Raw genomic sequence first — 13,395 nt, forward strand, 5'->3', positions numbered from 1 at the left:
AAGGAAGTTGGGAAAAATTTACAACTGTATTTGTGGAATGGGAAAAAAGCTATGTCTTTGTCTCATATGGCCCGGCCAAAGGACAGAGGTGGCTTGGGTTTGTGTAGTCTTAGACTGTTGTCTCAGGCTTGCCAGATGAGACACCTCAATGACTGGTTTTGGGGAACTTGACATTTTTCAGCTACCAGTCAGGAACTCTCCCTTTGTGCTCCTTTTCACTTCAGTTACTTACTCCATACTAAATATTTGCCTCCGAAGACATCATCAGCACAGGACCTTTTCTTATTGCTGTTGCAACGATTGTGGAGGATTATTTGTCAACACCTTCATATTTCTTACCATGTAACACCATACTTGCCTTTGCTGGACAGTGGAGACTTCCTCCCCAGATTGTCTCCGGAATCCTCCTCCATATGGACTCTAATCGTTATATCTTTCAACTGTTCCATTCTAATGGAACCTTGAAATCCTTGGAAGTACTTCAGAGGGAGCATGACTGGACTTCTCAAAATTGGTACTCTTACACTCAGTTATCCTCTTATATCCGCTCCCTGCCTCAGGACTGTTTCACAGATAGGCACATGGAGTTAATTTCTGAAGCTTTAAGTTGGCTGCACAGTTACCGATCCATCTGAGGTTTCATCATCATCATCTTCAGGAGGTCTGGGTAAACTTTCTTACAACTCTTATGCCACTAAATGGTCTATGGATTTGTCTTGCGAGGTCTCTTCCTTTGTACTTAAACGAGGGCTTTATAGAGTTGCACGTTTGACACCACAAGTGACACTGATTGAAATGAATTATAAATTTTTGTTACGACTTTACAGATCTCCCTCTTACATGTATCAGGCGAAACTGTGCCCCTCGGACCGATACCTTAAATGTCATTTTTCTCCTGCTACACTTGGCCATCAGTTTTGGTCCTACGTGAGGTGCAGAGGTTTTGGCAACATGTACATCAGCATATCATGGCGAGGTGGCACTATCATTACACGTTTCGCCTGGTCATGTTGTTTACTTTGGAGTCACTTCCTAGATCATCCCCGAAGGGATTCCGGAGTTTTCTGGATCGTGTGGTGCTGTTGGGGAAGAAAATGATACTTCACTGTTGGATTTCTTCGGACTCTCCTATACTTGCACATTGGCGTACTCTGATATTACAACAAGCCTCCATGGAATGCCTGCACATTTCATCCCTGGACACAGCGCTGGGGCGAGCGTATTGTACTCGTTGGGAGCCATTCTGGAATACTTTGACACCCAGAGCCCATAGTCATTTACTGAATGTATGATCTCCACTGGTATAAGACACGCTGGACTTGAATAATTCTATTGTATTTAGTGATTTCCTGTTGTTGGGGGGGGGGGAGACGGGAACGGGAGTGGAAATGGGCTGAACTATTGTACTAACTTCTCATTTCTGTTGTACATTACGTTGCTGTTTTGTGTTATTTTTGAAAACCTTAATAAAATATATTTAATCAAATCTGTTATACATTACATAAGTGGTGCAGCATTCAATATAACTGTCAACATTTCAAAGTAGTCTTGAGTGATTATGCCTTGTGTAGTGCCTTGTCCGTTGAGCTAGAGGTCTGGTGATTTAGCTGTGGAGTCTTTTGTTGTGATTAAGATTATAATTTTGATCATTGGTGCTGGTAGAGCTGAGCTGGTTAGTGGTTTTGTAAGGGGTTGAAGGAGGATGCGACCGGTCCTGGTGGTTTCTTAGAATAGAAATGTTTTCAGCTTTCTTCTGAATTTTAGGTAGCAGATTCTGTTCTTGTGTTTATTGGCAGATTGTTCCAGATTTTGATGACGCCATAAGTAAGCAGAAAGCTGAATATCGATTTGTATTTAGCTCCTTCAGGTGAGGGGAGGATCATCTACAAGATGTTAGATATTCTGGTTGAGAAGAAGTGGAACGTCAAGAGAATATGTGAAGTAGAGTCTCAGATGAGTTGGTGTAACGTTTATGGATATTTTGAATGAGATTTGAGAGGTAATGGGTAGCCAGTGTAATTTGTGGTAATAGTCCAATATTGTGTCAAATTTCTTGAGCCTGTGATAATGGCTTATCCTACAAACCCTAGATATCTTTTTGTTATACCCCATTTTTATTTTTTAAGCCTGCATTGAGTTAAACTTGAACCAGTGCCATTGGGACTCATTAGCAATGATGCAGAATTTCACCCACTTATATAACCCAGCCACTGTAGCAACAGTCTCAGGGCTAAATTTAAGATTTTGACAGCCATGCACAAGACCAGGCAGCAGATCTCAGAGGAGGGGGACATAGGTCCCAAAGACTGGAGAGCTAGAAGAGCTTGGAAAGCCACAAAAAAATGGAATTCCTACAACACTAAAAGTGGCAGAAAAACATTTTTTTTTAAAATTGATGATCCAGGAATCTCCAGGATAAAACATTTTATTTAAAACACCTTATGATGTACAATGATTGAGTGGTACGGTCTCAACATGGGCACAAAATCCTTCGTCAAGAGTCCAATAAACACCCAATAAAGATGATAAAGCCCAAAGAGGTAATAAAAGAAGCCATCTCCTATATGACAACAAACATGCCACCAAGAGGACCCTTCTCATGGTTGCTGCACAGGCTTTACCACTCAGTGACAGAACCAGATAAATGGGGATATACTCCCATCCTAGAAGAGATTTTTAAGAAGTCATTCAAGCAGTACAGCCATTTTAATGATATATCTTACTAAACTGGATAGAGATTGTTACTAAAAATATTGCATACTCATCTAATGCTGCACCTCTGTGCTTAACGTATTGAGCACACTTATCATCTGGTATTAATAACAGACTATTTGTTAATGAAGAGATCAAAACAAAAAGATGTCTCTCAGTGGAAATATTATCACTCAAGTGGTATCTATTGTATTTATACGAAGACTCAAATGATTATAAAAGGTAGAAGTCGAAAAGCTATACACATGCGATTTTTTTAAAAACTATACGGAGAATGAAAGCTTTAAACAAAACCTACATTTTATCACACTAACCTTAAAATACTATTGTTAGTCTTTAAACAATGAAATGATCCAATTGCTTTGATCTATATTAATAAAAGGTCCCTGGGCTAAAATGAATACATGGGAAGTGAAAACAAGAAAAAAAAAACTTACCACTCTTGCTTATCACTCCCACACATGCATAGAAAAAAAGGATACGATGCATGCAGAGCGTCTAGTTAAAGATAAGATACTAGAATCTCATTTGCATATGCACAAGTGTAAGGCGGGAGAGGCAGAACATCATAACATACCCCTCCTTTTACAAAACTGCAGAAGCAGCTTTTAGTGCAGGCTGGCATGCTGAATGCTCTGCACTGCTCCTAACGCTCATAGGAACTATATGAGTGTCGGGAGCAGCGCAGAGTGTTCAGCATGCCAACCAGCGCTAAAAACTGCTTTTGTGGTTTTGTAAAAGGGAGGGAGGGTTAATCCTGCTAATTATGAGGCAAAAAGACTTTGAATAAGATGTGTCAGGCTTGGAGAGATGGCAAAAAAAATGGCTGAATATCAACCCTATTGTTTTTATCGTTTGCATTATCTTTTAATGTAATCAGCCATGGGCCTCTTATGGATTACGCAGAGTATAAATTCCAAAATGAAACTATTCCTGTCCTCAAACAGAAAATGTAATCTTTCACAAATAAAACATAACAGTAAAATGTATATTCTGCCTAACCTCACGTTTCTAGTCGGATTACAATATAAGAAGCTGGCTATATTACCGGAATTATAAAATAACAACAGATAAAAGTTCACAACAATTTGGTAGACTGCTGGTCTAATACTGTTCTCAACTAATTTAACTAAGTAGAAATTTTTGAAATGGAAGTTTTCATCTGATGGCTAAAAATCAAGATAGAAGGGGCTCGTAAAGCGTTTTCAGCCCAGCCAAGAAGAGAATGATGTGGAGCCATGAAACTTACACGTTATCCCAAACTTTTCTTGACACTTTTATCTTCATTTCATATCATTGAAATGAAAAGTATTAAGAAAAGTATGGAATAACTTATAAGTTTCATGGCTCCACATCATTCTGAGAACTTTTCAGCGGCCCCTCGTAATTCTTAGCAATTAATAGTGTATTGGATATTTTTCTACCTAAGAGACCCTTTTATAAAGCCGTGGTAGCATTATGCTTTGAAGCCCAATCAATTCCTGTGGGCTTCGGTGTATTTACCGGGCAGCATTTCTACCGTGGCTTTGTGAAAGGGGCTCTAATTGCGCTCTCTTGAAAAGAGGTTTCCTAGCAATTGCAGTGTTTTGTTTTTGTTTTTGTTTTTTTTTGGGGGGGGTTTCCAACTCTTGCAGATAGAAAATCAAAAAGACTAGATGACCTTGTGGTAATGAGAAAATAAAATGATCCATAAGATAGAAGGGAGCCAATCCATACAAAACCTTAAATAGAATACACGAAAACTTAAAATTCTAGCTGAAATTGGAAGCCATTGACCTTTGACCTAAAAAGAAGAAATCTTAGCAAATGTTTTCAATGAATAAATAAAATGGAGAGCTTTAGAAGTAACAGAGTCAAATTTGGGTCAGCGGGCCAAACTGTGCTTTTTGTCTTTTCTAGTGCTGGTGTGGGAAGAACTGGTACCTACATTGTCATAGACAGCATGCTCCAACAGATAAAGGACAAAAGCACAGTCAATGCCCTGGGTTTTCTGAAACACATCAGGACACAGCGCAACTACCTCGTCCAGACAGAGGTAAGCTTCCTACAACAAAAAATCTTTATTGTGATACTTATTTATTTAGGTATTTATATACCGCCTATCAGGTTATCTAAGTGGTTTAAAATCAGGTACTCAGTCATTTTGTCCCTATCTGTCCTGGTGGGCTCAAAATTTATCTAATGTACCTGGGGCAATGGAGGATTGAGTGACTTGCCCAGGGGTCACAAGGAGCAACGTGGGATTTGAACCCACAAACTAAGGGCGCCACATCAAAGTTCAATGGTTTTCCTTTTATTCCTCTATGCAGTTAGATATCAGGTTTTTTTTTGGAGTGCGTAAATGTATAAGAGGGAGCTGATTTTAATACTAATCACATATCAATTGAGCCTAATAAGACAACTACAATTGTTATATTTACCAATGTATTTTTTTTTTCTTTTGGACAGTTAGCAATGTCCAGGCAATAATGTGCTAGAATAATTTAATTAATGGCTGGGTATTTTTAATTTTTTTGAAGGATGTTCAGTTCACTTAAAAGCTGTTCATGTAAATATCAGAATCAGAATTTGTATAATATCCTGGATGTTTAAAACATATCCCATTTGAATACAAACACATAGGGCTGATTCTATAAAAAGCACCTAATTTACCATCCCCCCCCTTTTTTTTTTTTAAACGTTCAAACAGTGTTTTTTCAGAAGACACAACGCATAGCAAGAACAGTACACTTAGAGAACAAAACAGTAAAAAATACAATATAGCTTCACCAGACTACAAGATACAACATGAACAAAGTGATATTATTAGATTAGCGCCCCTCCAAAACCTCCTCATCGGATGGTTAGTGATGAATGGGTGATCCAGGGTCATCAGATACCAAGCCCTGGATTTTCACCTTTTTGGGATTCCTTATGTAAGATGTGATCTGGTTATCCCTGCTTTATTGTACCCCCTCCCCTTTTACAGAACTGTAGCACGGTTTTGACCGCCAGCCGCAGCAGATATCAGCTCCCATGGCTGGTGCTAAAAACCTCGCTATGGTTTTGTAAAAGGAGGGGTTAATTGGCAAAGCACCCTTAATTGCTTCAATTGGGGAAACAATTTAATTTGGCAATAGGCACCTATCTGATTCTATATAAGATAAGGGCCTATCGTTTGGCACCCAGCGGCACCTCGTGCCTAAGTGGGTTGTCCAAGGGACCATCATAGCTGCTTATCAGTCCCTGACCGCTCCTACTGTTCTTAATAATGGCAATGAAATTGATAACAGTTTCACTTAGCTGTACACTGGAGCGGGTGTTCCTTCATGTGCAACTCACCACTTCCAACAAAAATTGTGTAACCACTTGTGCATCTCTATAACCATTGCATTCCCTCTACTCGAGTTTTGCAAAAAAAGACACTTCTTCAGGAGCGGTCAGGGAATGATAAGCAGCTACGATGGTCCCTTGTACAACCTCTGCTTCCATTATTAGTACAGCAAAAACCCCGAGAAAAAATAAATCCTTGAAAGACACCAAGATATGAACTGGGTTTGTCCTAGGGCACTGCAGGCAAGTTGACTCCATAGTCTCCACACTGAATAAAATACAAACCTCAAATTTAAATTTTTGAAATGAGGAGCATCCTCAGCATGGGTTTAAAAGCTTTAAAGAGCAGCTCAATAAAGCAGCTCTAATGCTTAGAAAAGCAAAAGCCAGCAAGCACTGAGCAGAAATTACTACTCTTGCCAGCCGCACACCATCATCTGGGTGCTCCTGTGTGCTTTAAAGTGCAAATTAAGTGCAAACAATGTCCAGTAAATATACAATGGAACCTTCACATCCCAAAAAGACCCCTCCACCCCCGAGGTCACTGACGTTCTTCTACCCCCCCCCTCGCCCCCCCGAGAACCGGCATCGCCCGCCCAAACACAACCCCTTACCCCGCAGCACCAACTCACAGGGCGTGCTGATGACTGAAGATCCTGCCTCTTGCCTGGGCTGGGCCTTGAGCATCTGCGCATGCTCAAGGCCTTCTGGCTCCCGCTCTCCCTGAGAATCTCAGAGAGAGCGGGAGCCAAAAGGCCTTGAGCATGCGCAGATGCTCAAGGCCCAGCTCATGCAAGTGGCAGGATCTTCGGGCACCAGCACATCCTGTGTGTTGGTGCTGCGTGCCAGTGCCAGATCAGAGTAAGGGCTTGTGTTTGGGTGAGCGGGCGATGCCAGTTCACGGGGGGGGGGAAGGCATTTGCGGGCAAGGGGGAGTGAAGCTGGTTCTAGAGGGGTGCTCGCAAATCAAGTCAATGCTCAGTGTGCGAGGCACGATTTGCTCTAGTGTTTTCAAGTTTATTAGGATTTTATATACCGCCTATCAAGGTTATCTAAGCGGTTTTTACAATCAGGTACTCAAGCATTTTCCCTCTCTGTCCCGGTGGGCTCACAATCTATCTAACGTACCTGGGGCTATGGAGGATTAAGTGACTTGCAAAACACTCACAAACCGCGTTACTCGCAAACCTAGGTTTGACTGTATATAGGTGGAAGACAAAAAGTCCCCTGTCCTGCAATGCCCCGAATGCCAAACCCACTAACCGAAGCAGGAGATAAAGAGTTAATCACTTGTCCCTCCAATTACTTAGCTGAATAAAGGTTCTGTAGTCAAATAGTAACATTATTAGAGCACTTAGGTTGTGGGTCTGAGCACTTCTGAGCACTTATCAGTATAATTTATGCATTTTTAATTGTTTATGTGAGTAAGGTGGCTATGAGATCATAAGTGTGTGGTTACTTTATTTTAGTTACACAGAATCAATTGTCTTCTATATTTTGAGTCGTGAAAATAAAAAGAAAATATATTTTGAAAAAAAAACCCCTACCATTGTTTTATGACAACCAAATCTACAAAATTATGCAGCCAGGTAACATACACCAGTTGGATATGGCGGCTTTCATTTTGTAGAACAGAATGAATAGTGAAAAATGTTCTTTATTCCCTCTTAAAGCAAATGTTTCTCACTGTTGTTTTGCCTACCTTTTCTGTTCAGGAGCAGTATGTTTTCATTCATGATGCCTTGTTAGAAGCCATCCTTGGCAAAGAGACAGAAGTATCTGCAAGCCAGCTGCATAATTATGTCAACAGCATCCTCACACCTGCAATAGGAGGAAGGACAAGATTAGAGAAGCAGTTTAAGGTACAAATGTAATCTTTGCACCAAATGCCACGTGTCAGATCTGAACCTGACTCCAATAATTAGAGGATAATTTACAAACTCTGCTAGTTTGTCATAACAACATAGTATAAAAATGTATTTATATGCCGCAGTACCTTAAAAAGTTCTATGTGGTTTACAAAAGAAAGTTAAAACGGTAACAATAAGAAGGAATAACCTTGAAATTGTTCCCCTCCTTCTTGCACCCCTACCCCCCGCCCTACTCACCTGGTGATTAAAATATGAATGGGCTTTCACAGCATTTCCCTCCCCACTCCACTTCCTGTGCAGTAGTAGCAGAAGCATACCATCCCCCTCCATTTCCCTGTGCAGCAGCATTTCCCTCCCCACCCCACTTCCCTGTGCAGCAGCACCTCTTCCCTACTCCCCTTATCCAGCAGCACCTCTTCCTTGCTCCCCCTGTCCAACTTCCCTGCTCTCCTGGTCCAGCAGCACCTCTTCCCTGCTCCCTTTGTCCAGCAGCACCTCTTCCCACCTCGAAACAACCGTCAAACCTACTGGCTCCAGCAGCAGCCGCATCACACTAAAGACGCTGCTTTGCGGCCTTCCCATGCTCTGATTTCCTCTGCCGGTATCTCTGATGATGTCATCAGAGATGTGGCAGAGGAAAGCAGAGCATGGCAAGGCCGCGAAGCAGCGTCTTTAGTATGATGCGGCCGCTGCTGGAGCCAGGAGGTTTGTGCGTCTAGCAGGACAGCCTGGATGCGAGGGGGGGGTCACAGCACACCTGGTGACGTATTAGAGGCGGATCTCTCCTGAACTTCCATGTTTCGCCCGCCCAACCCCCCCTCTCGACTTAGCACTCCTAATAATTAAATCTCGCCACCTCAACTTGTTCCGGACGGAAAGTTTACTTTAAAGATTATATATAATTTAAAAAAAAAAAAAAAAGAGTGAAGCCGAGTTGCCATGGTGAGGGGCAGAGGCCGGAGGCGGGCAGGAAGGAGGAGACTGATGGCTGAGGCTCGGAAAGGCGACAGCAGGACTCCTCATTCGCTCCCTCCACCGCCATCCGCGTCTCCTCGCAGCCTGATGGCGTCTCGCGAGCTGGACTGCGACATGTCGGCCATTGGTCTCAAGAAGGTAAGGTGCAGGCCATTTATGGCTGTTGTGTGGTGCTGTAGTAAGCATGCATGTGCACTCTTGCCGGCCACAGCCCGACAAATCAGGGTGCACATGCGTACTTAGTGTTTTATTATAGTAGATGATAAGCTGAAGATTTACTCCCTCTGCATTTTTGTGGACTTTGTGCAGGGTAGAACACATTATTTATTTATTGTTTTATTTTAGGGCTGCATTTTGATTAAAATTTTAATTGTAATTAATTGTGTGATTAAAGGTATGTTATTTTTTTTCCCCCATCAATTCCTTGTGACTCTGGCCAAGTCACTTAACTTTGCATTGCTCAGAGTCACAAGAGACTGTAGTGGGGAAAAATAAATAATATACTTTTAATCATGATAGCAAATTTTAAATGAAATGCATCCCTAAAAAAATTAAAGAATAAAAAGGAACAAAAAGATAATAAATACAAAATACAGATTGAAAAATTACCAATTAAAGAATCTAAAACAGCATGCAGAATAGCTGTAAACAACCTTAACAGTTTACACAGCCTATTTCATAAACGCAAGTGAATTTTATTTATTTATCCGCATTTATATACCGACTTTATTGAGCAACCTACACTTCAAAGTAGGTGGCAATGTAAATTACATAAATCAGAATCAAATACAGTGATCTTAGAACTATGACACATAATCAGGAGCTGCATTAGCTGTGGCAGTTATCAGATGATGAGCATACCCCCAGCAGTTAACACAGAAGCTTTGCAGTTACCATCTGGTAATTAAATGTATGGTATATGTAAAATTACCTTTTTACGAAGGTGCGCTAAGCGTTTCAGCACATGCACCGGATTAGCACACGCTATAGTGCGCACTAGCTGAAAATCTACCGCCTGCTCAAAAGGAGGAGGTAGCGGCTAGCGCGCAGGGCAATTTAACACGGCTTTGTAAAAGGAGCTCTTTATTTTAGTGGAAGGTTCCCTAAATCCTTCAGATGCAATAGTTTTTAAGCCAGTCCTCGAGACACATTAAGATTTCCATGATATCCACAATGACACTTTCTTACAATTAGAGCACAATGACTGAATGTCATCTCGGTAGATTCAAAGCAGTTAACAGGGTAAATTGCCTTTATGGAAAGATGCTAAGCACATACTAGATTACTCCAGAGATTTTGCAGTTATACTGCATTAATTTTTGCCGATAAATTTTTACCAAACTTTAGTGAAAACAGCTTCTTAAACATGCGAGGATCTGCCAGTGGTAGCAAGCTGCTTCCAGCCGCAGTTTGTACTAACCCCAAATTTGCCCTCCCTTTTACAAAAGCGTAGTGCGGTTTTTAGTGCCGGCCAAGGCAGTAGCAGCTCTGACACTCATAGAATTCCTATGAGGGTAGGAGCTGTTACCGCCGTGGCTGACACTAAAAACCACACTACACGTTTTGTAAAAGGAGGTATTTATTTATTTTAAAAATGTATCTACCGTCTACAGCTAGGCAGTTTACAGAGTACAAACATAAAAACTTAGGAATAAACATCACAAAGCAAAATCTTAAAAACAACTACTCTTAAAATAACCCACTGCGCCACTAAAAACCTTGGACATTTCACAAAAATGCTGCGACAAATAATTTCATTTTCAATAATTTTTTAAAATCTTAACTGGTCAAAACACAGCCATAACTGGCTCACCGATGCGTTCCATGCCTGCAATACAAAAAGCAGCAGCAGCTCTGATTTTCAACTTATCTTCCTCTCATTATTGGTTCCAACAACTTTTGATTTTCAGAACTCAAAACTCTATTAAGCTGATAAGGTACCACCACACTAGCTTGGTGGTAGACAGTTTGATGAATTACAGAAATCACTTTTTGTTGGACTTGAAATGCAATCGGTAGCCAATGCAATTTCTTCAGATCAGGTGTAATATGGGCTGTTCTTTCAACACCGTAACCAGACTTGTACTAACTATAACACATGCACATATCCAGTACTGAATATTTGAGTACGTCCGCTGACTGGAAGTTAATTGGGCATTATATTCAGATAGCGGATGGTTGGTTAGTGGTGATACTTAGTGGCTCTGCCTTCGTAAGTGCCACTGAATATCGGCAGCTGGCTAGCTCATCGAGTTTTAAACAGCCAGGAGCCTCTCCTTATCAGTTAAACCCAAATATCAACCTAAAATTTAGGTTTGCTACAGAGGCATAGCCAGTTGATTTGGGGGGAAAATCCAAGGGTGGATTGAGGGAGGGGCAAGCATTTCCTCTGCCCTCTTCCCCCCCCTCCCTTCACCACTGTTGCAATTGCTGCTGCTGCCAACCTCCACACACACACACACACCGCCCCCCCCCCCCATCATACCTTTGCTGACGAGGATGCTCAAGCCCCGCCAGCCAAAGTTTCCTTGCCAGGGCCCAAACCACACAGCCTAAGCAGCATCGAAACTTGGCAGGGTGCTGCAGCATGAAACCCAATGCTTCCGCACATGCTCGTTGCAAATATGTAAACAGAGAATGCACAGAAGTGCTGGGTGTCGGAGGCTGGAGCAGCCTGCCTTCTGCTGCTGCTCTGGTCATGTGGGCTGGGTTCTGGCAGGGAAACTAGTCAGCTGGCAGGGCTTAAGCACCCCCATCAGCTACAATGTTGGAGAGGGCCTGAGCCTGGAATGGGGGGACCCCAGGATCCCAAAGCCCTGCCCGTAGCACTGGTATGCAACATATTTTTTGAAAATATATCCTGTGACTACAAAATATAAATAAACCTCTGATAAATCAGTCTGGTATGTCTCATGAACCTAATTTTGCCTGTATGTATATATTATGGAGCCATTTTATTTTGACTAATAAAGTGAAGGTCAACTAGATGTTTTGTTTTGTGTTCAGCTGGTCACGCAGTGTAACGCAAGATACATGGAATGCTTCAGTGCGCAGAAAGAGTGTAACAAGGAGAAGAACAGGAATTCATCGGTTGTGCCATGTAAGGTTTCCATTATGCCGTGTCATGCATTTTTCAGTCTGCCCCTGCTTCTATCATTCGTGAATATTGACAATAACTTTGGATTCATATTTGCAACCTAATCCAGTCATCATGCTGAAGTGATGTACAGTGTCGGTGAACTTAAAAGGCCCAGCATGCGATCGCGAATACACCTGAAATTGGGCCTCTCATAACGAGAGACTTGCCCAAGGGGGGTGGTGGTAGAGACAGAGACTGTGTCTGAATTCAAAAGTCAGATACAATTTATTAATTAAATGGACTGATGCAATGCATCTAGATAAATGCAAATAAGGTGTATCATAATTAGGGGATATTTTCTTGTGGCTCTGGACAGAGTGACCATATGGGATTGTCTTATAACATTCCAGAAGCAGCATTTGCTCTCTGAAAGTTGCTGTATACTGATCCTAGGTAAAGGCATCATAATTTAAGTGTTTCACTATACTGTACTAGCCAGTGGCATGGTTGGTTATGATGTGCACGATATGCAGAAACTTTACCCCTCCCCCCTTTTTTTTTTTACAAAACTGTGGAAGTGGTTTTTAGCGCAGGCCAGCACGCTGAATGCTCTCTGGTGCTCTGAGTGTCGGGAGCAGCCCAAAGCATTCATCACACCAGCCAGAGCTAAAAAACGCTTTTGCAGTTTTGTGAAAGGGCAGGGGTGTTATTTCTCATATACCAAAGATACCCTTCCTGCAGTGCCAATTTATTTCTGCTTTTTATTTTCTGTTGGTAGCTGAACGTGCCAGGGTGGGACTTGCACCATTACCAGGAACGAAAGGAACAGATTACATTAATGCTTCATACATCATGGTGAGTGAGCAATCCTTTTAACTCTGTTCTGAATGAAGGTTAAACATGTGTTTTATTTTGCCAATTGTATTTTATTCATCAATCTACAAGCTGTTATTCAAAGCAATATACAATCAAACATGCAACATAAAATAAAACAAACAACCCCCCAAAAAGCGGGCTACAAAAATCATTGAGGTCTCATCAACATAAGCCTTCAAATTTTTCCTAAAGGCTAACAGATTAGATTGACTGTGGATCATATGGGTTAACTATTCCACAACACTGGGGCAATAACCAAAAAATGCTATAACTGGCCAACAGGTTTTTTACGCCCAATACATTTTGTCAAAATTAATAACAAGCGGCACCCTTGACTAGAAAATAAATGAACATAAGCACTGTTATAATGGGACAGGTCCATTAAGGATCCTGTTCGCAACAGTGGACAAGCCAGGTCACAAGTGGTTGGCAAGATTCCAATAGAGTAAAAACATAACATAAGAACATAAGCATCGCCTCTGCTGAGTCAGACCACAGGTCCATCATGCCCAGCAGTCCGCTCCCGCAGCGGGCGTCCCAAGTCAATGACCTGCAAATGATCTTTTACTT

The 13,395-nt window shown here is 41.6% G+C and overlaps 1 protein-coding gene across 3 annotated transcripts in view; it reads left to right on the plus strand.

Annotated features, from left to right (window-relative positions):
* The window catches only part of PTPRG (protein tyrosine phosphatase receptor type G), a 720,636-nt gene that overhangs the window by 682,402 nt on the left and 24,839 nt on the right, over positions 1–13,395 (plus strand). For all 3 annotated transcript variants that reach the window (XM_033925773.1, XM_033925774.1, XM_033925772.1), the window contains 4 exons: positions 4,612–4,747; positions 7,740–7,886; positions 11,877–11,970; positions 12,728–12,804. In XM_033925773.1, the coding sequence (XP_033781664.1) occupies positions 4,612–4,747; positions 7,740–7,886; positions 11,877–11,970; positions 12,728–12,804 (454 nt within the window). The remainder of the gene's footprint in view (positions 1–4,611; positions 4,748–7,739; positions 7,887–11,876; positions 11,971–12,727; positions 12,805–13,395) is intronic.

The sequence above is a fragment of the Geotrypetes seraphini genome, chromosome 17 (genome assembly GCF_902459505.1).
Source record: "Geotrypetes seraphini chromosome 17, aGeoSer1.1, whole genome shotgun sequence".
Classification (NCBI taxonomy): Eukaryota; Metazoa; Chordata; class Amphibia; order Gymnophiona; family Dermophiidae; genus Geotrypetes; species Geotrypetes seraphini.